General features: G+C 45.0%; 1 protein-coding gene across 1 annotated transcript in view; it reads left to right on the plus strand.

The window, feature by feature from the left end:
* Positions 1-26961, plus strand: part of IQGAP1 (IQ motif containing GTPase activating protein 1) — an 83154-nt gene that overhangs the window by 51163 nt on the left and 5030 nt on the right. Inside the window, exons 16-33 of the mRNA XM_055002147.1 lie at positions 629-719; positions 1213-1380; positions 1574-1716; positions 2135-2305; positions 2849-2932; positions 6120-6191; positions 6282-6351; positions 8636-8844; positions 9450-9605; positions 10819-10982; positions 11737-11961; positions 18595-18735; positions 18830-18914; positions 20213-20445; positions 22687-22819; positions 22937-23039; positions 24588-24717; positions 25931-26018. Of these exons, the coding sequence (XP_054858122.1) occupies positions 629-719; positions 1213-1380; positions 1574-1716; positions 2135-2305; positions 2849-2932; positions 6120-6191; positions 6282-6351; positions 8636-8844; positions 9450-9605; positions 10819-10982; positions 11737-11961; positions 18595-18735; positions 18830-18914; positions 20213-20445; positions 22687-22819; positions 22937-23039; positions 24588-24717; positions 25931-26018 (2466 nt within the window). The remainder of the gene's footprint in view (positions 1-628; positions 720-1212; positions 1381-1573; positions 1717-2134; positions 2306-2848; positions 2933-6119; positions 6192-6281; positions 6352-8635; positions 8845-9449; positions 9606-10818; positions 10983-11736; positions 11962-18594; positions 18736-18829; positions 18915-20212; positions 20446-22686; positions 22820-22936; positions 23040-24587; positions 24718-25930; positions 26019-26961) is intronic.

A 26961-nucleotide genomic window follows, 5' to 3' on the forward strand; every position in this document is an offset into this window, starting at 1 on the left:
CTCAGATGATTTGGCCGTGATGACCAAAGGAAATTTCCACACCTGGAGGCTGTAAACCTCTGAATGCCCATGCTAAGAGGAAGCATCGTTGGGAAGTCTCTGTGCCCTGACCGGCCGCTGCGTGAAATAAAATGCTGAACTAGATAAACTGGCTGGCCTGATCCCACTGGGCACCTGCAGCTCTGTAGGTGAGGTGATTTGGAAAGGGCATTAGCTACAGTACCTACTTGCCATAAAGGCAGGGCTTTTTTTCAGCAGGAACACGGTGGAACGGAGTTCCGGAACCTCTTGAAAATGGTCACATGGCTGGTGGCCCCGCCCCCTGATCTCCAGACAGAGGGGAGTTGAGATTGCGCTCCATGGGAGGGCAATCTAAACTCCCCTCTGTCTGGAGATCAGGGGGCGGGGCCACCAGCCATGTGACCATTTTCTCTGAGGGTAACCCACTGAGTTCCACCACCTCTTTTCCCAGAAAGAAAGCCCTGCATAAAGGTATTTCCTTCACTTCAGTGTATTGGAAACGGCTACCTAGAAATGAGATACTTCTCTTGCTGTCCCCCTGTGTGAACTTTTTTGGGGGGGGGGGGTATCACTTTCAGTAGTGCACATTTCATTGTTTTGTCTCCAGGAAACTCGGGATGAAACTGCTGTCCTTTGGTTGGATGAAATTCAGGATGGGATTCATCAGTCAAACAGGGACACAGAAGAAGCACAAAGGTGTAAGTCTCTTTTGCAGAGTTCGGCTGCTTGGGGCTTGGGGGATTTGACAGTTTCTGATTGTGGCTAAAGATACTGTGATGCCCAGCAAGATCTGAAGATGGAGACATGCAAATATGTCTAACATGTAATTCTTGCCTGTGTAAGTCTAGAATATCAAGGGCTTCATTTATGTTATTCACTGTGATGAAACCACCATTCTTCTCTTCTGGAATCTTCTGCTTTTCAAAAGTCAGTAACTTAGAATGGCATGCTGAAATAACCCCAAATGCTGTACTTTTAAAGAAAGCTGAGCAGTTATTTAAATGCTGTGGGAAAAGTGGGGAACATAATTTGGTTGTAAGTTTTTCTTGATCTGTGATGCTGTTGATTTTGTGTTTTCTCAATGGTTGCTCACAGTGCTGTCTCCAGAAGAACCCCAAGGTTTTATTCCTTGTGTTCTGGTCACCTTATCTATGCTGGGATAACAGGGGCTTTTCTTCCATTTCATCCCAGTTGCCTTAGGAGTTTTGGCCATTAATGAGGCAGTGGATGAGGGGGATATTGGAAAGACCCTTGGCTTCCTGCGTTCACCTGACGTTGGATTGTATGGAGTGACTCCAGAATGTGCAGAAACATACCAGCATGAACTGGCAGAACTCAAACGGACAAAACTGGTGGCAGGTAAGGAGGGACGGAGACCAAACAGAAAATCATCACCGGCTTGGCTAGCCAGAGGTTTTGTTGCTGAGGCAGGGAGATTTTGCTGCTTCCGGGAATGGGCTTGTCTAGGCTGCATGTCTGGATGCATATGGCAAAGGTGAGCTATTCAGGAGGGGCTAACTCCAGCATCAGGAAAACATTACGTTTCTTCCAGGAAGCAACAACAGTGACTGGGTGAAGCACTGGGTGAAGGGAGGCTACCATTATTACCATAACCTGCAAACCAAAGAAGGAAGTTGGGAGGAACCTCCGAGATTTGTGCAGAATAACACACAGCTCGCCCGGGAGGACATCCAGGTACGTGCACAATTTTGCTCTTTGCACCACTAAGGCCGATTTCATCTTTGGCGGTGACTTAGAAAGCGGAAGCTGGTTGTGTTTACTGACACTAAGTTCCAACCTGTTTGGACCTCTTGGTATTCCCATCTTCCATAGTAACTACTTTTCCTGAGAGCCCCGAATTTTGTTTTGCACCCACAGGCATGTTTAGGAGCTTAGTATTGCTTTTGGTGCTTATTATTGTAGCGAGTGAAACAATTAAATCTTAGCAATGAAATAAATAAAACTGGAATGCTTCTGACTAGCAGCACCTACAAGCCTTGGGGGTCAAGGTCAGATCCCTCACGTTTTGTGAAAGAGAATTTGAATTTCAGCTTGACACAAAACTTGCATGTTTTTTTCTCTCCTGGTGTCCCTCTGATGACCAAAATTCCAGAGCTCTATCTCAGCCGTCACCGCTGCATACAACCGAGAGCAGCTCTGGCTGGCCAATGAAAACCTGATTACCAGGCTGCAGGCGTGCTGCCGTGGCTACCTCGTTCGCCAGGAATTTAATGCCAGGATGCATTTCTTGAAGAAGCAGGTTCCTGCCATCACTTGCATCCAGGTATGGAGGTACTCTGTTTTTAGAACTCTTCACAGATTGGATTTGTATCCCGTGCTTCTTTCAAAGCATTGGATTGTGGTTCTTAGTATGCCAAGAAGTCAAAGAACAAGAGTTTGCAGAAGGAAGGGTGGGGACTGGTGCGTGACTTAGGTATATGTGTAGCTGAATGTAGCTTGTGAAGGTTCCCTTGCTGTGGAGGCTTGGGGCCTGTTCATATGCCCGTAAATGTCACTTTTGCCCCTGTTCATTAGTTAGGGGCAGCTGGCTTTGGTTGCTCTGAGCTCTAATTTTGTTCAGGGTCTGAGTTATTCTGAAACTGCCTAGATTCCTGTGGCAGAATTGAGTTTGCCCATGTTTGCTAGTTTGTACAGCTAAGGATGGGTCCTGTACCCGCTAGCCCGCAGGTTTCGGGGCACAGAAGAAAATGTAACCTGTGAAATGCAGTCCTAGAGTGCAGCATGGTTGGTGGCAAGGTGTGAAACTGGGTTGGGCGTTGTACAGTCATACAGGAAGTCACAAACATATCTGTCTGTTTGGCTTCAGTCTCAGTGGCGAGGCTACAAGCAGCGGAAGGAATACCAGGATCGCTTGAAGTATCTACAAGCACACAAGGATGAAGCAGTGAAGGTAGCTCTTTTTCTCAGGTGGAGGAGCCCATCGAGTCTTGGGTGGCCTTTCTTGATTGCTGGTTGGGGCACAACTTGTTGATACTTCAGGGTTGTCGAGGTGGCAGTTTTTATATCATTTTTCTCACTGCAAGTGACACGATCACCGTGGGTACAGTGCCCAGGCACCCTTGGGAGCTTTTGATTCATTGTCAGTCTTCTGTGCAATCCCATATGGGACTGTGCATGCCTGCTGATCAGTATGTTCTGTCGGTTTAAATCTGAAAGGGGGTGCCTTCCCCTCCCAGAGCTCCTGCACAGCTGTTTCCTGCCCAGACAGCCTGCGCTCCGGGAAGGGCAACGCCCCAACCCTCAGTTTCTCTCTCACTGCCAGTTGGAGCGGAATGTCTGTAGCAGGCTCTTCTTTATCTTGGGCCTCAATGTCTTTGCCATAGCCCAAGAGAGGAGAATAAAAAAGATTGGTGAGATCATGGCTGGAAAAGCTTTATTTAAAGAGCGCAAATAGATGGTCACTCTCTTTGCCTCATCTGCTTGGGAGAAAGGCGTAATGTGGGTGCCTACAAGCATTGTCAAGTCTTTACTCCTAAAACCCGTGTGGAAAGAGCAACCTGGCTCAAGGCAGTTCTCTGGAAGAGGCTTGTCTCCAGTACTGACAGCCCAGCAATGAAGTCTTCCGCCTTGGCAGAGCTTGCAGGTCGATTACACCTTTGGCTATGGACCTTAAATTCAGCTTTTCCTTACATTATCTTAAACTTGTACTTCAGGAGGGCCCTGGTCCTAATAAACACTCCTTAAATTTCCATATATCTCTCCTTATATATGATAATGAAGCTCAGGACAATGCATCCACTTGGACTGCTAATTTCTCCACACCCACTCCCCCTCTGCATACCCCACCCTATTCAATCACACCTGCCTCTGTCATTCACCGGCTGTTATCATTCAGCTTCTGCAATCACTCCACTCTCCAAGAGATGACAGATGGACTCACATTCTAGCTGTATATGAAGAAGTGAGCTGTGGCTCACGCAAGCTCATACCCTACCACAAATTTTGTTAGTCTTATAGATGCTACTGGACTCCTCTTTTCTACTTATATTTCCATTCACACAGAGCTTAGGTGTTCTCTACTTTACCCAGGCTTATACCTCAAGAACACCTTCCTTTTTTCTTTCTTTGTGCATGTGACCTATATATTGCTGCCTCCCTGACTCCCTCAAAAGGTTTTCACTGCAACCAAAGACCTTACCCAGTCACATAGCTTTGATAAGGGTGTGTGAAGGATTCGATCTGGTGGTCAATGTACACAAGTCTAAATGGTCCCTTCCAGAAAAGTATGGTTCATCGGGACTATCCTAGATGCCTCACAAACCAAAGCCTTTCTTCCTCCAGAGATGCATCTGACAAAGAAAGCTGTGGTTCTTGAAAGCTTATGCTACAATAAAGTTTGTTAATCTTAAAGGTGCTACTGGACTCTTTTCTATTTTGCTACTGCAGACTAACACGGCTAACTCTTCTGGATCTATTTTCCTCCAGAGAGGGAATAGAAAATACAGACACTGGTGCATTCTGTGTCAAACTATAGATTCCACTCAGCACTAAAAAATCCAGGCACTGCTAGATTTGATGGCAGTGGTCACAGCTGTGACACCTTCCGCAGGGCTACACGTGAGAAGCTTCAGAATTGGTTCCTTTCAGTCCATAACTCTGCAATATATTTGAAGGCTAGAAAATGCTCTTATTCCGAGAACAGTACTCAAGTCATTAAGCGGGTGTTTTGGCCTTCTGATACTCACCTACCTCTGAGGCAGAGAGGGCCCTCCGTACACTAGAAGTACACAGGGCGATGCTCTTCTATGTAGATCGCACTGCCTCCTTTAGATCAAGGCACAGTTGTTTGTCAGTTATGCAGGCCCTGAAAAAAGAGATACAAGCCTCATCTCAGACCATTTTTAGTTGGGTAGTTCAGACTATTAAACTGTGTTATGAACAAGCCAACCTTCGTTGTCCATTGGAGATGCATGCACACTCCATTAGGTCTCAAGCGTCTTCTGTGGCCTTTGTTAGAGGTGTAGCCATACGAGACATCTTTAGAGCAGCAATGTGGTCATCTGCCAACACCTTCATAAGACATTACATCCTGGATGTCAACAGGAAAGAGGCGGCAGTCAGCCAGGTGGTACTATAATCCCTGTTGCCATGAAGAGACTCACCCAAGATTTACCCTAGGGGGGGTAAATGGCTTGCTAAACTCCCATGTGGGACTGCACAGAAGACTGACAGTGAAAACAGGGTTGCACTTAACTGTAACTGTTGTTCGTTAGAGTCTTCTGTGAAGACGCACATACCCTCCCTGCTATCTGATCACTACTTACCTTGGAGAGTCCGACAGCTCAGGAGAAGCTGAGGGTTGAGGCGCTGCCTTTCCCAGAGCGTGGGCTGTTTGGGCAAGAAACAGCCGCACAGGTGCTCTGGGAGGGGAAGGCGTCCCCTCCTCTTCTAAATGTAAAGCTACAGAACCTACTGATCGGTAGGCCTACGCATGTGCAGTCCCATATGTGCCTGTATAAAAGGCTTCAATGAACAACAGTTACAGGTAAGTGCAACCCTGTTTTTCTGGAGTGATAACGAAAGCAAATTGGGACAATCCAAGCCCCACTCTTGGTGGTTCATGAGCCCCACAGCCAGCTTCTGTCCTACTCCCATCTGAGAATGAGGAAATACAGAAGTAACTTCATATTTATTTTCTGTCCCTTCCTGCCTGCTCTAAAGAAAGCCTCCAGACTTCTCTCGTTTGTGCCCCCTTGGTTCATGTGTAGGAAAAAGCATCCTCTTCTGCTCCATAGGCACAATTTCCTTTTTCTCTAACTGCCCTGTCTAGTTACAGCTCAGCTGCTTTCCAAGAGCCAGGGAGCACTGGTGTGTCTCAGCAAGGCACAGCCATCCCACGCCTTACTTGCTTCCTGGCAAGGCACTTGCTGGCTTCTGTAGGGCTGGGAGAATCAGCAAGTGGGTTTCCCTCTGCAAGATTTCTTTTTCATTTCCCAGAACTCTGCAATGCTTTCTTTTCAACCCTGCTGAGTTTTAAGTGCATTGAACATATTTGTGGGTCAGGTTTTTCTGTCACTGCTTGGCTTGTGGCTTATTTCCTTTTCAGCTGCGTTGAGGATTCTTGTGTTTCCCTCCAGATTCAAGCGATGACCAGGATGTATCAGGCCCGAAAACAATACAGAAAACGACTGCAGTACTTCCGAGACCATGTAAGATACTCTTCATTTTTATCTTAAAGCACTGTTTTATATATGTAGTGGGATAAGATGCCAAGGTCTTTGCTCTTATCTTCTGCCTAGATAAATGACATCGTGAAAATCCAGGCCTTCATCCGTGCCAATAAAGCTCGTGATGACTACAAAACCTTAAGTGAGTACCGTAAGAGTGTTCTTAACATTGCTAAGAGGTTCTGTGGCTTGCTGTGTGTGGCAGCTGGGGGAATGTAGTCTCGAGGGAGGGTGGTTGCGAATTTCAGTCAATGCACTACTTGACTAGAGTGCTCCATTCAAGCAGGTTGTATGACAAAGGTCGTAAGAAAGAGAACTTGGACACTAATACGGTTTTAAGCTTTCTTTGTTGGACTTTGATGTGTTCCTGGTTTTACAATGGGCCTGCCGTAGATGCAGCTTCCTTTGGCCCATGGTGCTTTCTGCACTGGATAGGAATGAGTCAGCTGTGGTTAACTCCTTACTTTAATATATTTGATGATATCAAAGTTTATATCCTGGAAAATGTGGTTGGTCTTTAAGATACTGGTAGAGGACAGTATCATCAAGTTGCAGGTGACTTACGGTGACCCTGTAGGGTTTTTAAGGCAAGAAACATTCATAAGTGGTTTGTCATTGCCTGCCTTTGTGTAATAAGCCTGGACTTCCTTGGTAGTCTCCATGCAAGTACTAACCAGGGCTGACCCTACTTAGCTTCCAAGATCTAATGAAATCAGGTTAGCCTGGGCTATCCAGGTCATGGCTTTAAGGTGCTGCTGGACTCAAATTTTGTTCTTATAATAACAACAACAACAACAACATTCAATTTATATACCGCCCTTCAGGACAACTTAACACCCACTCAGAGCGGTTTACAAAGTATGCCATTATTATCCCCACAACAAACAACAGCCTGTGAGGTGGGTGGGACTGAGAGAGCTCTGAAGAGCTGTGACTGACCCAAGGTCACCCAGATGGCTTCAAGTGGAGAAGTGAGAAGTCAAACCTGGCCCTCCAGATTAGAGTCCCGCACTCTTAACCACTACACCAGACTGGCTCTTCTGCTACAGACTAACATAACTATCCACCCAAAACTTCTTACTTTGGTTGTCTGTTTCCTAAGTGGCTAAAACTCATGGCTGCTTGTAATATCCTGTCATAATCAGGCAAGGTGATACTTTGGGCAGGGATGTGTGATCTTTCTGATAATTTCTTTCACATATAGTGGGTGGAGGGTATGCTTGTGGCTTGTTTCTCCCATCTTTCAGCTGGTAGGGCTCCATTAATTAGTTGTTTTATTTCTCATCTGGGAGGAGGCCGTTCCCAGTTTCAGTCCTATTTGCCTACTCCAGAGCAACGAAGATTCAGAACTACATTTCCTTTGTAGTACAAAGCCAGTGTTCCCTTTCCGCCAGTTTCCAGATTAATCTGGCAGATTAGGCTTGTTGAGCTGTATATTATCCAAAGAGGGGAGCACATCCACAGTGTAAAGACAGGATGTCTTGAATCAGCTGAGTCGGGGTAAAGCCACTGTAGAGAAATTGGGGATGAACCATCAGTAATAATTTGTGAACCCCAAGAAATATTGGAGCTCTTTTATGTTCTGGGGGGCCTGAGCCCCTGGAGGGGAGATGATGTGTCCTAAGGATTCTCCTTCCATCAAGTTGAAGACATGCTTCTTGAGCTTGGTGTAGAGGTGATGTTGGTGCATTTTCTCCAGAATTGAGTGGACATGCGATGTGTATTGAGTCGGATCCGTGGAATATATCAAGATGTCGTCCAGGCATTCAATCACATATCAGTCTGTCATTTTTCAAAACACATTGTTCATAAAGTTCTGAAAGACTGCAGGGGCATTGCACAACCTGAATGGCTTTACTGTATACTCGAAATGGCCATACTGGGTGTAGAAGGCAGTCTTCCATTCATCTCTTTCCCGTACCTGGACTAAATTGTTGGCCCCCTCAGAGGTCTGGTTTGGTGCACTGGGTCGCACCCCAAGAGACAGCAGAACAATTCAGGGATTGGAGGCAGTGGATATCAGTTGTGGATTGTGATCTTGTTCAAGGCCGATAGTTATTGCACAGGCGGAACTCCCTGGATTTCTTCATGAACAGGACCGGGGCGGCCACTGGGGAGAGTGAGGTTTAAATTAATCCCCTGGCTAGATTTTTATCTAGGACGTCCCTTAGGGCCATCAGCTTGGGTTCTGAGAGAGAGTACAAATCTCTGCTATGCAGTGCTCTAGAATTTGGATAGGCTTTCTCCCTCATGAGGAGCAAGCACAACTAATAAGGAACTGGCAAAGTTTGCTAGAGCCAAGTGGAAGGACTAGCTTAGACAAAGGTAGTGAAGAGAATGAACTTACTCTGTATGCTTTTCCAGCTTTTGAAGGTATCTTGCAGTGCAATATGTTTCTGCTACTAATACAGGCTATTTCTTAACAGTTAATGCTGAAGATCCTCCTATGGCTGTTGTCCGGAAGTTTGTCCACTTGTTGGATCAGAGCGATCAAGATTTCCAAGAGGAGCTAGATTTGATGAAGCTGCGCGAGGAGGTTGTGACCTTGATCAGGTCCAATCAGCAATTGGAGAATGATCTGAACCTCATGGACATCAAAATTGGGTTGCTAGTGAAAAACAAAATCACACTACAGGTACAATATACTCAGCTTTGGAGGGTGCCTATGAAGAAAGCAAGCTTTGGCCCTAAAGAGTTCATTGGTAGAAAGGAGTTTGTTAGTAAATAATTGCCCTGCCAGGTCCAGTCAATGATCCAATGATACACAATGGCTCAGCATTCTGAACAGGAGTATGCTTCTCTGGAGTGTTGTCTCACGCTGGTAAATATACCACCAGGCAAGCATATAAGTAACCTATCTCAATGTGTAGAGGTTGTGTTGCATAGTTAGTAATCAGCAGATGATCTAATGCAGCCATTCATAAGACAGCCAAATTCTAAAGATCATAGTTTGTGTAGCTTTGGGAAAAGCTTTGATTTCTTTACACCTCTACATTGCCATTTTAATAGGAGGCATTGCTCAGCCAGTAAAAAAAAAATGCTAGAATTGAAGGAAAATCTAGGCAAAGGAATCACTTGATGAATTTCCAGATCTGCATATGTTTTGAATCCCATTTTATTAGTATTGCTCCTTCTCCATCATTTAAAGGACATGATAGCAAGACTGTGCGGGTGTGAATGGAAGGATGACCTGACCAGACCTTGTTTTTTTCTCTTCTGCTCCTCCATTTACTTTTCCAGGATGTTGTGTCTCACAGTAAGAAGCTTACAAAAAAGAACAAGGAGCAGCTGTCAGATATGATGATGCTGAACAAGCAAAGAGGAGGCTTGAAGGCTCTGAGCAAAGAGAAGAGAGACAGGCTGGAGGCCTATCAGCATCTTTTCTACTTGCTACAGGTAAAGAAAAAGTTCCGCAATATTATACTAAAAATACCATTGATGAAATATAGTTACCATAGCATAGATGCAGAGGAGTTAGCCGTGTTTTACTGCTACAAACCAACAGGGCAAACTCTTTTGAAGCCTCACACAAGCCAATTAATCTCCACGCCAAAAGGAGATGTTTACATTTACTAGTAAAGGAATGTTTTGGTTGCATCCTCCCTCTCCCCCCCTAATTGCATCTTTTCTCTCCTCCCCTCCTCCCCCCTCCTCTTCTATATTTGACCAGTTTCTGTACCATGCATCTGACGAAGAGAACTTGATTCTCGAAAGCTTATGCTACAATAAAATTGGTTAGTCTTAAAGGTGCTACTGGACTCTTTTTGATTTAGTTACCATAGCAGTCATTATACACAGTGTTAAAATTATAAAGAACACTAATAATTGAGCATGAGCAAGTGAACTTTATAGGTGATGAAATTCCAGTAACCGTATCTGGATGACTGGCCTTCCAGGAAAATTGTATCTCATCACGTCTTTGTAGTTCTGTCTACTCTGTCTCAATTAGGCCTTATGGTCAACAAGGAGAAGTCCTCCCTGTCCCCCTCAACAGTCCGTAACCTTTATAGGTGCAATCCTAGATGCAGGAAATCCTGTCTACTCAAGACAGGATTTCCAAGCTGCTCCTCTCACTATCCAAAGTGCAGAGGTGCAGGCATTAAACAGCAAAGGGCATTCAAAACTGTTCCATTTTGCCAGACTGAACCCACATCGATGTATTGTCGAAGGCTTTCACGGCCGGAGAACGATGGTTGTTGTGGGTTTTCCGGGCTGTATTGCCGTGGTCTTGGCATTGTAGTTCCTGACGTTTCGCCAGCAGCTGTGGCTGGCATCTTCAGAGGTGTAGCACCAAAAGACAGAGATCTCTCAGTGTGAGATGCCAAGACCACGGCAATACAGCCCGGCAATACAATGCCAAGACCACGGCAATACAGCCCGGAAAACCCACAACAACCATTGAACCCACATCCCTTACAAAATTGGTTCATCTGAGTCTGCTTTCCACAGCTCCACAACCTGTACAAGTGGTTGTCGGTACCCAGGTCAATTCTATGCTTCCTACGTTGGTGGATGATAAGCACAATCACCTGTTTGTTGGTACCTCTTTGTCCCTGGTTGGCATTTCTTACCTATTCACGAGCCTATCTGCCTTCCTGTTCTGCTGCAGACTAACCCAACTTACCTGGCTAAGCTGATTTTCCAAATGCCCCAGAACAAATCCACAAAGTTCATGGACTCGGTGATCTTCACCCTGTACAACTACGCATCCAATCAGAGAGAAGAATACTTGTTACTGCGTCTCTTCAAGACTGCTCTGCAGGAGGAAATCAAGTATGTGATTTTGAGAACGTGCATGTTGTTCCTAATGTATAAGCTTGTTCAGTTTGCTCCCTTAATACTTCACATCCTGGTATGAATTACAAGGGTATCTGAATTGTCAGTCATCTTACCCACTGCTTGTTCAGGGGAAAGAGCAAACTAATCGTCACAACCCATAGGATCTGAAATTCATAGGAGGTGGAGCAAATTCCTTGAGATGATTATGGTAATAAATGTTGGAGAGAGATTATGGACTGTTTGGGTGAGGGATTATGGACTGTAAAATTATTTACAAATAGACAAATATTTCTCTCCAAGAACTTGAATTGACAAAGTGCTTTCTGCAATTCAAATGTGAGAAATTTATTATCCACAATATGGTGGTTATTACTGCTGGCCTAGGTGGTGGATAGTGCCCTTAAGTCATAGCTGACATACGGCTTTCATGGCAAGAGACTAACAGAGGTGGTTTACCATTGCCTGCCTCTGCAACCCTGTTCTTCATTGGAGATCTTCCATCCAATTACTAACTAAGGTGGCCTAGGTAACTTTAAATAAATAGGTGGATTCAAAGAGAAGACTGTACTAGGTACACAAAGCATTTCTTTGTTCAGACGCAGTATAACTGAGAGTGTACTGTTTGGGGGAATAACAAGGAAGGGGCATTGTCTTGGCTTATTTGTGAATGTTATATCTGACTAGTCACTGCTGGGAACAGAAAATGGTGAGCCCAAAGGATCTTGGTCTGATTTATAATCTCTTCCAGATCAAAGGTGGATCAGCTACATGAGATTGTGACGGGCAACCCCACCGTAATAAAGATGGTGGTGAGTTTCAACCGTGGCGCTCGTGGACAGAATGCCTTGCGACAGATCCTGGCACCTGTTGTGAAGGAGATAATGGAGGACAAAGCACTCAATATCAAAACTGATCCAGTGGACATCTACAAATCGTGGGTCAACCAGATGGAGTCACAGACCGGAGAGGCCAGGTATAGGCGCTGTTTCTACTAAAACATCCAGGTTGTTTAAGATAACCTTGTTTGGAAGGTCTGAAGGTAATAATGTCAGAGTCCAGGCTAGACGATCAGGAACTGGGACGGATCTCCATTTCACCTGTGTGGAAGCATGGAGGGCCATTTGATTGAAATGCACCTTTCTTTTCTGAAAATAAATCATTTAAGTATTGGAAGAAATGAAATTTATTTTTAAAGTTGTAGTTCTGTTTGTTCCACCTCTTAGCTACACTCCTGCTGTTAGAAGAATGAGGTTTTATGTATTTCTATATGTTACCCTGCTTTCCATTGCCAGTGTTTTGTCTTTCATTCTGATACCTTGGTCGCTTGGATCAATATTAGATATAGGATGAATTGATGTTGACACAAAGGAATAACAAGCACCAAATATGAAAAAAAATTATAAAAACTAGAATATGTAAAAGGATGATATGAATACTGAACTGGGTGTTTGTCATCATGGCTTGTGTGTAGTCCTACAAGAGAATTGCACATGCACGGGGCCGGCCGTGGATGGTCCTGGTGTGTTTGGATGAGGGACATGACACCATGAGGTGCGTCGTATGCAAGTAGTTCACGCCAGGAGCGCACCATGAGAGAGCATCATGGCTTACGGCTGCATTACAGGAATCAGCCCTTAAAGGTTCCACCTCATCAGATCCAGCAGCCACTGACAACGAGCCAGAGCAACCTGAATGCACTTCCTCTGTCCCATGAATGGTCACAGTGCCGAGTCTGGTTCCATAGACCTCTCTGTTCCAATAGCATCGCCCTCGGTTCCACCCAGGAGCCAATCAGAGCAGCCAGAGAATAAAGCAAATCTGAAGACGAAACATCCTGAAAAGTCTCATTCGCCTTCTATAGGCCCAGCCCTCAGAAAGAAAGAGTCTTTTTCCTCTTTGGCTCCAGTTCTGCCTTCAGATCCAACACCGGTTCCGAGAACACCTCCAGCTCTAAGGCATTGATTGGCATTGCTGCTGTTACTATCTGGTGAGGTCCTTGAGCTCATGAAGGCGTCAGCAGCCATTTTTCCCTCTGCCTCTGTCTCCAGGTTCTACATCAGTGTTCAAAAGGAGGCAGCTGCGCTGGCTAGTGCAGACAATTGTTCGGAACCATCACATCCTTGCAGGCACCACCATTGGTTCCAGTACTCGCCATATGCCTTGCCCTACCATCAATACTACATATACAGGTATGAAGGCTCTCTATGTATGTACCCTCATCATCATCATCATGAGGAAGAGCCTTTTATGCTGCCCCACTTGGAACCAACAGACAAAACAAAGTCTACATCAGTTCCCTTTGCAACTCCTGAGACCGTTGCTGTCCATCGCCCGCTCCCGGAACCGTTCGCTCAGTCCACCAGTGACTCCAGTGTCAGTTCCAGTATTACTTCAGAACCATCGCCACCTGACTTTCTCACCGAGGAATTGGCTGTTTCTCCCAGTGATGACCTTCAAATGTATGCAGAACAGATGGTAAGAATGACAAGCTCACTGGAGATCGAGGTCACCTGTTTGGCTCCAACACCATCAGAGCCGCATCTTCAGTTTTCAAGCAAGATATTCTGCTACTTGACATCTGTAAAGCAGCCACCTGGTCAACCCCTTCAACATTCATCATACATTGGCAAAATAAAATCAGCAGCCCACTAAAGCTTGACCCGAGAGATATTTTTACCTTGTGCTTGCCCAGTTCTAAGAGCACAAAATACAAACTTTACCATAGACACACATCATTTCCGGACAAACAATATAACAAACAAAAACCATGTGAATCGGCTAGTTGTTCTGATAGAAATTCACCATAATGCAAAGTATACAATCCAACCCTGCTGCTCAGGGTCTTTGGCTTGTTGCATACTTGAAGATACTGGTGCTCGCACAAACTCTTGTGATTTCACCATGAGCGGGACTGCTTATTGAAGATGTTGGGGAGGGGCTGCGGCTCAGTGGCAGAACATCTGTTTGTCATGCCTAAGGCTCTAGATTCAGTCGGTGGCATCTGCAGTTAAAAAGATCAGGTAGTTTGTTACATGAAACCCCGGAGAGCTGCTGCCAGTCTGAGTAGATAATACTGAATTTGATGGACCGAAGGTCTGGCTAAGTATAAGGCAGCTTCATGTGTTTAAGATGCTAGAACCTGGACCTTGAGGAACTACACTTGGAAGTCTTTACCTCCCGCTCATCTGATCCTCTCTGTCTCCTTTTCCTCTCAGCTCATAGTTCCTTCTTTCAGTGAGCTCTTCCTCTGCTATCATTTTCTGTTGCCTCCTCCAGCAACTGCTGGATCTTCAAACACCTACTGACTGACTAAATCTCATACCATGTCTCAGGTCTTCTCCTCATTGGTTTATGCTGAAATCCAATGCAAGTCATTCAATGGTCCACTAATTGATCAATCGTAAGTTTGGCCAATTAGAAATGACACATTTTGAATTCTGTGCTATACCATATAAATGTAAAATAGATCCAATGAAATCCTCCGACAGAAAATTACTCCCTGGGCAACAATAGCAAGACGTCAGTTCCACTGTTTGGCGGACTGTCCAGAGTCCTGCATGCCTTGTACTGTTACTTCCCTCGCAGGAGTTGACTTCATAATGTTAGAGTTTCTTAATAGAGGGCTTGACTGAATGTTATTCACCACCCCAAAACATATTCACCACCCCAAGCCAAATTCCTTTGTGTCCCAGGTTCTTGGTGGCAGAAGTCAGTGTGCTTCCCAATTCCCAGAACCTGATTCAAATAGCTGGAGAGTTGATACTGTCGTATAAAACGTTTCTTTTGCTCAGATGCCCCCTTTTTTGCATCTTTAATAACTCAAGCCAACTCTATTTATTGAAATCAAAAAGAGTCCAGTAGCACCTTTAAGACTAACCAATTTTATTGTAGCATAAGCTTTCAAGAATCACAGTTCTCTTCGTCAGATGCATGGAGGGCAAAAAGAGAAACTGGTCAGATATAGGGGAGGAGAGGGAGGGTGGGGTAGATGCAAACAGCTCCTTCTGATATGCAGATGAAAACAGCTCCTTCTGATGTGGAGATCAGTTTGCTTCTGTAAAGGTTCAGAGGACTTAGCCATGTTAGTCTGTAGTAGCAAAATCAAAAAGAGTCCAGCAGCACCTCCATGACCAACCAATTCCACTGCAGCACAAGCCTTCGAGAACCACAGCTCTCCCCACCAGATGCATCTGACAAAGAGAACTGTGATCCCCGAAAGCCCACGCCAGGTGCCACTGGACTCCCCCTGACCCCGCCTCTGTAAAGGAAATCAGTTACCTGTGATAATGAGATAACCATTCATAGTCCCTATTCAGTCCCAGCTTGACAGAGTCAAATTTACATATGAATTCCAATTCAGCAGCTTCCCGTTGGATTTTGTTTTTGAAAGGTTTCTGTTGAACTACAGCGACTTTTAAGTCTTTGATGGAATGTCCTAGTAGATTGAAGTGTTCTCCCACTGGTTTCTGGACGTTGCCATTTCTAATGTCAGATTTGTGTCCATTTATTCTTTTGTGTAGAGGTTGGCTGGTTTGTCCAATGTACAGAGCAGAAGGACATTGTTGGCACATGAGGGCATATATCATATTGGAGGATGAGCAGCTGTAAGAGCCAGAGACAGTGTAGTTGATGCCATTGGGTCCTGTAATTGTATTCCCTGGGTAGATATAGGGGCAGAGCTGGCATCTGGGTCTGTTGCAGGGCCTGGTACCTGTGCTGGTGACCCTGCTGGCCGATTCATGATTGTAAGTGAGAAGTCGTTTAAGATTGGGGGGCTGTCTGTAGGCAAGGAAAGGTCTTCCACCCAGGGCTTCTGAGAGAGAGGTATCATTTTCCAGGATGGGTTGTAGCTCACTGATGATACGTTGGATGGGTTTGAGCTGGGAACTATAGGTGACCACCAGTGGTGTTCTGTTGTTAGTTCCTTTAGGTTTGTCCTGGAGCAGACTGTTTCTGGGTATTAGTCTGGCCCTGTTGATTTGTTTCCTCACTTCATTTGGTGGGTACTGTAGCCCCAAAAATGCTTGTTGTAAATCTCTTAAGTGGGAGTCTCGATCAAGAGCATTGGAGCAGATACGGTTGTAACGTAAGGCTTGGCTGTAGACAATAGACTGAGTGGTATGTTTAGGGTGGTAGCTGGAGGCATGTAGATATGAGTATCGGTCTGTGGGTTTCCGGTATAAGGTGGTATTTATCCGTCCATTATGTAGTTGTACAGTGGCGTCCAGGAAGTGTACCTGTTGTGTAGAGTGGTCCAGGCTCAGGTTGATAGTAGGGTGAAAGTTGTTGAAGTCCTGATGAAATCTCTCAAGGGCTTCCTTCCCATGGGTCCAAATGATGATGATGTCATCCAGGAATCTTAAGTATAGTAGTGGTTCCAGTAGATGGGAGCTGAGGAAGCGTTGCTCCAAGTCCGCCATGAATATGTTAGCATATTGTGGTGCCATGCGTGTGCCCATGGCTGTGCCATTAACCTGTAGATATAAGCTGTCACCAAATTCGAAGTAATTGTGAGTGAGTACGAAGTGACAAAGTTCAGTGGCGAGGTGTGCTGTGGTTTTGTCCGGAATAATATTCCTTATGGCTTGCAGTCCATCTGCATGTGGGATATTGGTGTATAAAGCCTCCACATCCATGGTTGCTAGGATGGTGTCATCTGGTAGGTTGTCAATGGACTGTATTTTCCTGAGGAAGTCAGTGGTGTCCCGTAAATAGCTGGGTGTGCTGGTGGCATAGGGCCTGAGGATAGAGTCCATGTATCCTGAGACACAGTAGGACTCTCAGGAGACCTGTGGTTCTCGAAGGCTTGTGCTGCAGTGGAATTGGTTGGTCATGGAGGTGCTGCTGGACTCTTTTTGATTTTGCTACTACAGACTAACACGGCTAAGTCCTCTGAACCTTTACAGAAGCAAACTGATCTCCACATCAGAAGGAGCTGTTTGCATCTGCATATCAGAAGGAGATGTTTGCATCTACCCCGCCCCCCCTCTCCTCCTCTATATCTGACCAGTTTCTCTTTTTGCCCTCCATGCATCTGACGAAGAGAACTGTGATTCTCGAAAGCTTATGCTACAATAAAATTGGTTAGTCTTAAAGGTGCTACTGGACTCTTTTTGATTTTGCTACTACAGACTAACACGGCTAACTCCTCTGGATCTATTTATTGAAACATTTTCACTCCACTTTCCTGCTTTGTGAGGTCCCAAAGCAGCTTACAAAATACAAAAATGCAATTTAAATAAACAGAAAAACAAAGAGTCGTATACACTGTATCTTGACTTTCTCCAGGATCCATGTGAGTCATCCACTAAGGACCAAGAGTCTTTTGGCTCTTTCAGAAAGGACTGTCTACTCGCTTACGAACCTACCCAATCACTGCTGTTATTTGGGGGGCCCTGCTTTGGGTGCCTTCTGAGATTAGGTGGGTGGCAATCTGGGAGAGGGTCTTCCCATGCGGCACCAAAACTCTCTTCCCAGGGAGACTCACCCACCCCCTTCACCAGCAAGTGAAGACTTCTTTGTTTTGCTTGGCATCCTCTCAGTAATTCCCCCACCCCCAATATTTTAACTAGCAGGAACCCACAGCAGCTCATCACATTGTTCTCCCCTTTTCCAGTTTATCTTCCTAATAACAATTATGTAAAATAGTTTAGGCTGAGAGACTGTGATAGGCCCAGAGGTCTCCCAACGACTTCCGAGGCAAAGTGGGGATTCAGACCTACTAGTTGCACATGCTTACTGCTACATCACACCAGCTCTTTCCTGGGGCACTTTTTTCTGATAAAATGCATGGGCTGCTTTGTAACCCCCGTGTAACTGGTGCAAAACCCTGCCTCAGCTGAAAAATCTGTTGTTGTTTTAATGCCGTAGGTGCTCGTTTAGTTTACAGAAAGAATCTAAATGGTAAATGGGTATGTTTTGAGGACATTCTGCCAAAAAAGTGCAACCCCCCACCCCAATCGATAAACTGAAATTGCCTTTCTGTGTGAATTAACACTAGAAGATTTGAGCTGTTTCTCCATAAGTATTAATACAATTTTTAATGGAAACCTCACATAGTTGAGTTCAAAGTAAATTGGTCAGTCTGCTGTGGGTGTATGAACACTGTCTTTGGAAGCAGCAAACAGAGGCAGCCCTCAAATGGTGCTCAACAAAGCTGGGCTTATATTCCTGATTATCTTGATGAATGGTGTTCAAGAAATGTTCCTGCTTTTTTGGGAGGGGGCGGGGCGGGGGCTTCAGAATGGCTACTCCAGAGGAACGCAGTGTGATGCTTTGGCTGTGTGCAGCATGCACTAGCATTGGGTGCTGCTGCCCTCTTGGTTCTTTTGATGCCCCTGCCTTGTCCTGGCCACCTCCAATGGGCTATCACCCTGATTGCTGCTTTTGCTGGCTCTGGATCCTAGGAAGAGCAAACAGCTTTGGAAGTTAACAACCTTTCTGTTCTTGTGAACTACTCCTCTGGCAAGAAGTTGAGAAAGCAGCCTCTTTCTTCTTTGCTTTGGAAGACTCCTCAGAGGGCAGGCAACATAAAGGCCCAACATTCTTTTTTGGAAGGGGTTCTTGATCCTCCAAAACTCTCATATTCCTGTGTCTTTTCTGACAGTAAGCTGCCTTACGATGTTACACCTGAACAAGCCTTGGCCCATGAGGAGGTGAAGACGCGTCTGGATGCCTCCATCAAGAACATGCGAACAGTGACAGACAAGTTCCTGCTGGCCATCATCAGCTCCTTGGAAAAAATCCCGTGAGTTCCTTCAACTGCTACCAAAGCCGAGACTGGCAGAAAGGGTTGCTTCCCCCACCTTTCACGTTTGCTTTCTGTCTTTTCCCTTCTGCAGTTACGGCATGCGTTTCATTGCCAAGGTCTTGAAAGATTCACTGCACGAGAAGTTCCCTGATGCCAGTGAGGATGAATTGCTGAAGGTGAGGAACTGGGGGGGGGGGGGCTTGGGTTTCCTTACGTCTTCTGGCACCAATAAGGGGAGTAAAGGGGACTGATCTGAGAACTGGGGCTCGCTGCGTCTATCGCCTCTGTCTTTCTGCTGGGCTTCCTTCATTCTCTCAAATGCTGCAGCCAGTGATCACGCTTTGTTTCAGAGGCAGCAGCCTGTGCCAGCCCTTCCTTTCTTAAAGAGAGCGTGCCAGGTGAAAAGTAATGGCACCTCTTTTCAAGTCGCATGGATGTGAACAGATGCCAGGCATTTGGCCAGTGGCACACTGTTCTTGGATACAGCTCTGTTTAAAACCAACTCTGAATAGCGTTGAACTTGTTCAGTGAATCTGCCTTGTCTTCATGAACGAGTACGGTAAGGATAGTAAGCATGGTAATACCGGGCAGTTTCTCTCTTAAGACAATCCCGTTCCTCCTCCTAAAAAGTACTGTTTTCTTCTTTCTTCTAGTTCTGTGCTTTCCCACACTGAGGCATCGAATCTATGCTTTATCTGCAGGTGAATTCAATTTTTTCAATCCTACATTTAGATGGGAAGCGAAAACATTCCTTTGGTCTCCCCATGGAGTGGCTTCCAGTGCTAAGAGTAGCAAAATCCGAAATCTAGGGCCACCAGCCAACCAGTTTTGGCCATGCCTGTGGCAAACTAGCAGCACCCCCTGCGGAGAACATCCTCTGAGTCTCCTGGCATCTTTCCTCTTCCCAGTCGTATGGGAATGTCAGAGGAGCTGGAGACAGTCCTGCCCTGGCCGCTGGCCCTGTCCCCAAGACCGTTACATCTTGCTCTTAGCTTTATTCCCGTGTAGGTTAATGGTGGCAGCTGCCGGCTTCTGGGCAAGAGAAGGAGAGATCCAGAATAGATGCGCTGAGTGTTCTTCCCAGCAATCTCTTTGATTGGCAAAAGCGCAGCAGCCAAAAGGGGCTGAAGAGCACCTGGATAATGTAGTTGCTAAACAGAGATGGGGCACCCTCGGCTTGCCTTTTTACCTGGAATCTTCACGCTGTGCCAAATAACCGTCTCGTTTCTGCTTCTCTTGCTTTTCCTGCATCTGAGGGGTCGGGGGGGGGGGGGGGAGAAAGTTCTCCAAGTAGCAATTCTGTTCAAAAGAGAGGGGGGACTGCTGTAAATATTCATAACTTTATCTTGATTTCAAAGACTGTCTTCCATATCTGAACAGGTTGAAGGAGTGGGATGGGGGAGTGTGGAAAGTGAATATTATTTGGTCCAAAGGAGCCTGCTGCAACCCTCTTGCTGTCATTCCTTTTCTCCAGATTGTTGGCAACCTTCTCTACTATCGCTATATGAACCCAGCCATTGTGGCTCCTGATGCCTTTGACATCATTGATTTGTCAGCTGGGGGACAACTGACAACAGACCAGAGGCGCAATCTTGGATCCATTGCAAAAATGTTGCAGCATGCAGCATCCAACAAGATGTTCCTGGGAGACAATGCACACCTCAGTATCATCAATGAGTACCTCGCACAGTCCTATCAGAAGTTCAGGTAGGGGATTCCAAGGGAAAGGTAATCTCGGTAGCATAGGAGAGACTGTGGAGTCATGAAGACTGTACTGGGCAGCCGGCAAGACTCGATTCTGTGAAATGTCCGTTGTGCTTTTCTGTCTAGAACTGCCTATTTGCCTGGGGTCTTGCTGCAGTCAGAAAACATCATATTTGGGAGGCAGGTCCATTGAATTGTTTGGCTGAACAATCCTGGCTTAGACCTTGCTTTGAAGGTTCTAAGTGTTTGGTTGCTACTAAAGAAATAATATATCATTGCACAGAAAACCTTGTCCAAAAAACATTCTGGTGTAGATTCAAGTGTAATATCTTGGTGTTGGTTATTTATGAATTCTTATTAGCCACTGCGTTCCAGAAGGTATTAAGCACTTTCGTGTCTTCCCAAAGTGTTGCAGAGCATCTAGAGGGTTTTCTATTGTAACAGACGCCCTGTCCGCGCCTTGCTAAAGATTCTATCTCAAAAGAAAGATTTTTCTTTTACTCTTGGATAGCTTTCAGCAGGTAGTATAAGGCCTGTCAAACAGAATTGCTCTTTGAGCAGTCTGCTTACCAGTACATTATTTATTGGGTTCTTTTTGCTTTGCCCCGTCTCATCAAAGTACACAGACACCTTTCTAGAGTTTATTTCCTTTTATTGAAATACACTCTGGTTTCTTAATGAAGCAAGTTATCAAAATATATATGATTATTAATATAAATCCTACAAAAACAGAACACAGAAAGGCAGTAAGAATCAGATTTGCTAACATTTCCTAATTAACTCTTAAGTTTAAATCTCTGTTTCTATGAAACGCATTACAATGCAAAGATGAATTTCTCACCTAAATCCTCATGAGATTTCTTCCAGTCAGAACTCTCACACACTATCGGAATTTGCATGTTTTATAGGTTATCTTATGCAAATATCTAAGATCCTTTCATGTGATAGCATAAACAAACTATAATTGGTTTGATGCTTCATTGAATATTCATAATTTTTATTGTATTACCTCTTAATTAGCCAACAAATGACATTATATCCAACTTGCAAAACAAAACTATAAATCTGTGAAAAATGACAGCAAGAGTTAAGTTGGTAGAGGAACATTAATCTAAATAGAGTCCACTATTTTTAATTAACTGTCAAAGATGAAAGGACACCTGTTTTGGTTACCTAGCATTCTGAAAAAAAACAGACAGTTCGTGCAAAGTTTGAAAGTTCACACAGAATACTAGTATATTACACTGTATTGCTTAGTACAGTGTGCTTTAATCCATATTACTGCAACACTGTGAGGTTTTATGTACTTAGTGGATTTTAATGTATATATGATTTCATCAGTGTCTGCTTTTAAAGATTGCTTATACAGTGACTGATGTGTGACCAGCGGCAGGCTGTGTACATAAAAAAGTAATAATAAGACATTGGCTCTGTCTTCAGGTTTACACCTTAAAAGGTGAGACACAAAGGAAAAGGTAGAGGAGGGCAATAGGTTTAGCAGTGCAAAAACCAAGAAGTATTCAGTGTTCTACCAAGTGGATCTCTGTAGAGGGTCCTCTGTGCTGTACACTTTATTTTCACTGGGGTGTATTTTCTGGATAGAAGCCTTTATTGGGCAGAGATGTCATAGGTTCCAGCCATTAGAAGCCACGGGCAGCTGGATTGTGGGGGTGAGAGTGGAGAGCTAAAATCTGGGATGTTCCTCCATTTTCCAATCATCTCTGGCATCTGGCATCTCCAACTTCTCCGTGTACTGCCAGGCCACAACAGATGTACAGCATTTGATTGTATACAGGGGGAAACCCAACAGTACATCACATTTTAAAAATTAAAGTTAATGTTGCTGAAAAGCTGTGTATGAATAGATCAAATGAATAAAGACATCCCGTTGGGGACAGGCCGAACTTCAGTTGCTGTAACAGAAGAGGTTCAGCGGCCCAGTGGCCCTTCGTGCTCTGCTGTTACGTCTTGCTCCTCGTTACTATACAGCAGTTAGAACAGGGAGATGGAGGAACCTGACAGCTCTTCCTCTCGTCATGATATTCTTGGGAGGGAGGCTATGCCACCTTCCCGCGTTTCTTGGCAGAGAATGGCTGTTAGGGGAGGATGGTATTCTGTTTTTAAAAAGCATTATACTTGGGGAGGCCCCTTAGCCTCCATTCAAGCCTTCAGAGAACAGGAAAGAGTCCGTTGCTTGTTTGTGGGACTTGCACGATTGGTTTTGCTCTCTGTGTCTATCTGCAGACGCTTTTTCCAGGCTGCTTGTGAGGTCCCAGAGCTGCAAGACAAGTTTAATGTTGATGAGTACTCTGACTTGGTGACTCTTACAAAGCCGGTGATTTATATCTCCATCGGAGAAATCATCAACACACACACGGTAAGTCTTCTTCACCCCGTTGTCCCAATCTGCAGCCTCCATCTGGGCTCCAGACCAGATCATTAGAAACCAGATGGAGTATGACTTAATTGCTTATCTCTGTTACCTTCAAACCAGTTGCTTCTGGATCATCAAGACGCAATTGCTCCTGAGCACAACGACCCCATTCATGAACTTTTGGATGATCTGGGGGAAGTTCCCACCATTGAATCCCTGATAGGTGAGTGTCTCTGATTTGGCAGTGGTGGCTGTGTTTCAGAAACACGGTAGAATGGGGGAAACCAATGGAATATGGTCATCCCCTGGGTATAAGCTCTATAGGCGGGACCGGAAGGGACATATTAGGAAGATGTTGCATTGTATATCAAAGGGCATCGAGTCAAGCTGCAGAGACAGGCAGTGGCAAACCAGAACTGTTAGTCCCTTGCCTTGAAAACCCCAGCAGGGTGTTGCGGTGAGTCAGCTATTACTTGACGGCACTCTCCACCACATAAAAGTCAAGCGTTTGGGGAGCATTTATTTATTTTCTGTCATCTACTCTTTTCTGCCCTTTCTCCTTCAGTGGGAAGGAAGTCACCTCTGAATTATGCCTCCTACTCACTGCAAGCTAGGTTTCATACAAATTAAGCTGATTCCTAAGGACCAATAGGGAGCAGACCTTCCCCAGTCCAGGCAAGACTTGCTTAGCCAGCTCCATCTTGTAGGCCAAAAAAAGAGGTGGGGTGAGGTGGAGAGAAATTTATTTCTGTGTTTGCTATACTCAAGGCTGTTAAAAAAATGGCTGCCTTAAAGCTTCTCACTGCAGCAGCCAAGAGGAAGAAGTCCAAGACCCCTTCCAACATTGGTTTTTCACTGCGCACTGCTTCAGAACTGCACCAGGTTGAGTCAGTGTTGCCCCAGGCACGGAGTTGTAACAATCAGCTAGGATCACCTGGGACCCTCGCTTTGGTGCCTTGGCAGGTGCCTCAGAGCTGTGCAGCTGTGGCAGCTCCCCAGGGCTGCTCCCTTATGGACTGTGGATGCTGCCGTTTCCTCAGTATCCGGCTCCCTGCCTTTTCTGAACATCCTGGATTGTTTGCAGCACAGCTTCTCATACCCTTCCTAAAATGCCTTCCTAGTCCTCTTGCTTTATGTTTGAGGTGGAACATGTTCTGGCGCCCTGCCGATGGAGGCATCCTGACTCCCAAACTGGGCAGAAAAACACTTGGCAAGCATTCAGTCCCAGCATCTCCAGGGCCCTTCAAACACGGAAACTGACGGGCTGAGCAGACAGCAGATAGACCTGAGAGAGGCCGTGGTTTTCAGATCTCATCAGCATGTTAGCAAGTCATAGTGCCCTCCATTTGTCTGAATCTGAAGAGGATGGGGAAGAGAGTTTCTAAAGCTACTGTTGCCTCCTGGGTTTGACATTGTAAACTTCCCAAGGAAGTTTAACTTACTGAGTTTTCTAGTTTTCTGTCATGGAGCTTGGCTTTGGCAGGAAAAAAGGAAAGTCTAACCCCTACTTAAGAAACAATTAATTTGCATGAACCCTGCCTTGGAGTGAATAAAAGGCATAACCCAAATAAGGATGGTTTTCCCCCCGCTAAAGATCAGAAACCAGCATTTCATTGTCTCTCTTCCTCATGGCTAATACTTTGTTCACAAAGTGATACGTTCCCTCCCAAAAAGCATAGAAAAGCAGTTATGAAAAGGGTGCTTTGGCAGAAGGCACTAAAAGAATAAAGCAACCAGCCCTCACAGCAGTTCATTCTCTGTTTGTTCCCAGGGGAAGGACCCGGCAATGACCCTGGCAAGGAGATGCTGGCCAAGACAGAAGTTTCTCTCACGCTGACGAATAAATTTGATGTTCCGGGAGATGAGAATGCAGAGATGGATGCAAAGACGATTCTGCTAAAGTTAGTGAAAGCTAAAGGGGAGCCTTTCCTTTGTACTTAACAGTTTTCATTATGCTGGTCATGCTTGCATTTAGCCCTATGTCCCAAGGAGCTCAGGGCAGAGGATGTGAGGTTGTCCCATTTGCACCTGGCCACCACCAGAGTTCTAAGGTAGGCTAGGCTAGCGGCTTGCCCAAGGCCATCTAATTTGCTCCATGGCTGAGCTCAGGTCTACCTAATCTAAGTCCCCTCTTTTGCTTTCAGCTTAACCCTAACGATGTTTCCTCACATATTTTAACAATAAGTGTCTAAAAATGTAAATATAGTACTAGTAACGTCTCTTGCTGTACTAATCTGGGTGGTTATGAGAGCATTGTTCCAAAGCCCTGGATTCGTTGTCAGCCACTGAAATGGATACCAGTCGTCTGATACACAGGAAGAAGTATTTGTTTGCATGTTTAGCCTATGGATGCTATAATATTTATTCAAGGCAGCAGGATTTGGGCAGGTTATGGCCGTTTCCACATGCTGTTAAAGAGACGGTCTGGTTACTGAAGGCTGGCGTTTTCTTCCACAGATTCCAGATGCCTCCGATTTCAAAGCGGAAGCAGGCCGTTTGTCTTGCGTCTAATCAGCGTCTTTTCTGAGACCGGGATTTCCCGCGCTTTCCTGTGCCGCTGATCAGGACGCTGATCAGACGCAAGACCAACGGCCTGCTTCCACTTTGAAATCAGAGGCATCTGGAATCTGTGAAAAAAAACGCCAGCCTTCAGTAAGTAGACCGTCTCTTTAACAGCATGTGGAAACGGCCTATGTGCAGTTTCAGTTATGTCAATGAATATTGAGAAGTAGTAAAATTCCCAGAGAGACTGTAGTAGTTAGAAGAAAAACTGTCATAGCTGAGACTGAATAGTTCAGTGGGGACTTCATGTTGTGGGTTTTTATATTTTCATTGTCCTACTATTCTGAAGGATATTTTTCTCAAGGGCCTAGCTGTCCTCTGGGGGTATGTTAATGCAGTCAGATCTTGGAATCTTTTGAATGCAGTTTGTTGGTGGCTTGCTCTTGAACCTTTCCATCCTTTTGAGGCATTCAGCAAGGTGGTATAATGGGACAGAATAGCCAGTATTCTCAATTTCTTCCCTGCGCTCGGTTAGAAATAGTGATACTCTTAGCTGTGCATGAGAGAAGTGAAATGCAACAGCATGTTTATTTTCCTGCCTTTTCCCCCCAGTGCAAAACGTTTAATTGTGGATGTCATCCGCTTCCAGCCAGGAGAGACATTGACTGAAATCTTGGAAACTGCAGCCACTGCAGAGCAGGTACGGGAAGGAGTTTATTCCCATTTCTACCCTAGACTTTCAGGTCTGAGGACTTGGACTTCGCATGCCGGATCTGGAGGAGGGGGGTGTTGCAAAGAGGGGCCGATTTAAGGTATGATCCAGTCTAAAGAGTTCACTCTGCATGGGTATAGGACACTTCCAACTGTTAGACTGTTGCTGGTAAGAACTTGTTTTACTTTGGGGCAAGTCTTAAGTGACAGATCTCTCCTTATCTATAAACACACACACACCAAATTATTTTGGGAATGATTTCCTCTTTGTAGCATGTGATAAAGTGAGCTCTGACTCATGAAAGCTCATGTTGAAATAAATATTAGTCTTTAAAGTGTCACTTGGTTTCTGTTTTAGTTTGCTGACACAGAGTAACACAGCTGCACTCATCTTCCAGGGTAATATATGCCATCAGGTATCAGCACTGCCCTTCTACTCTTTACACTGGACAGACAGTTCAACCCTTACACAAAAGAATAAATGGACATATTGTTGATGTTAAAAATCACAATATTTCGTATGCTTCCGATTCAGATTTGAAAAGCTGCTTTGATCCATTAATAAATGTGGATAGACACTGAAACCTTCCAGTCGCAAGATGTAGGTTAAAGTACAGTGTGTTGCGGCTTATGCCTATCCAGAGAGCTGCTCCTTATGAAACAGGACAGTCGTCTTAAAAGTCACAATTCTACTACAAAAGAAAGAATGCCAAAGGCTTTTGCTGAATAACACTCAAGTCTTTTAACACTCTCAGCCAGGTCTTAACAGGGACTTCGTACTCATATATCCCATCTCTTAACAGGTATTAATTGCTTCAATTACACTCCTATAGCTTCCCATTATATCTGCTTATCTCACTTCACCCTGCATGAGTTTTTACATTTTTACTGCCTAATGATAGTTGGGGGGTGTCTCACATCCATGCAGAGTA

This window comes from Eublepharis macularius, chromosome 18, assembly GCF_028583425.1.
Source record: "Eublepharis macularius isolate TG4126 chromosome 18, MPM_Emac_v1.0, whole genome shotgun sequence".
In the NCBI taxonomy this organism is placed as follows: Eukaryota; Metazoa; Chordata; class Lepidosauria; order Squamata; family Eublepharidae; genus Eublepharis; species Eublepharis macularius.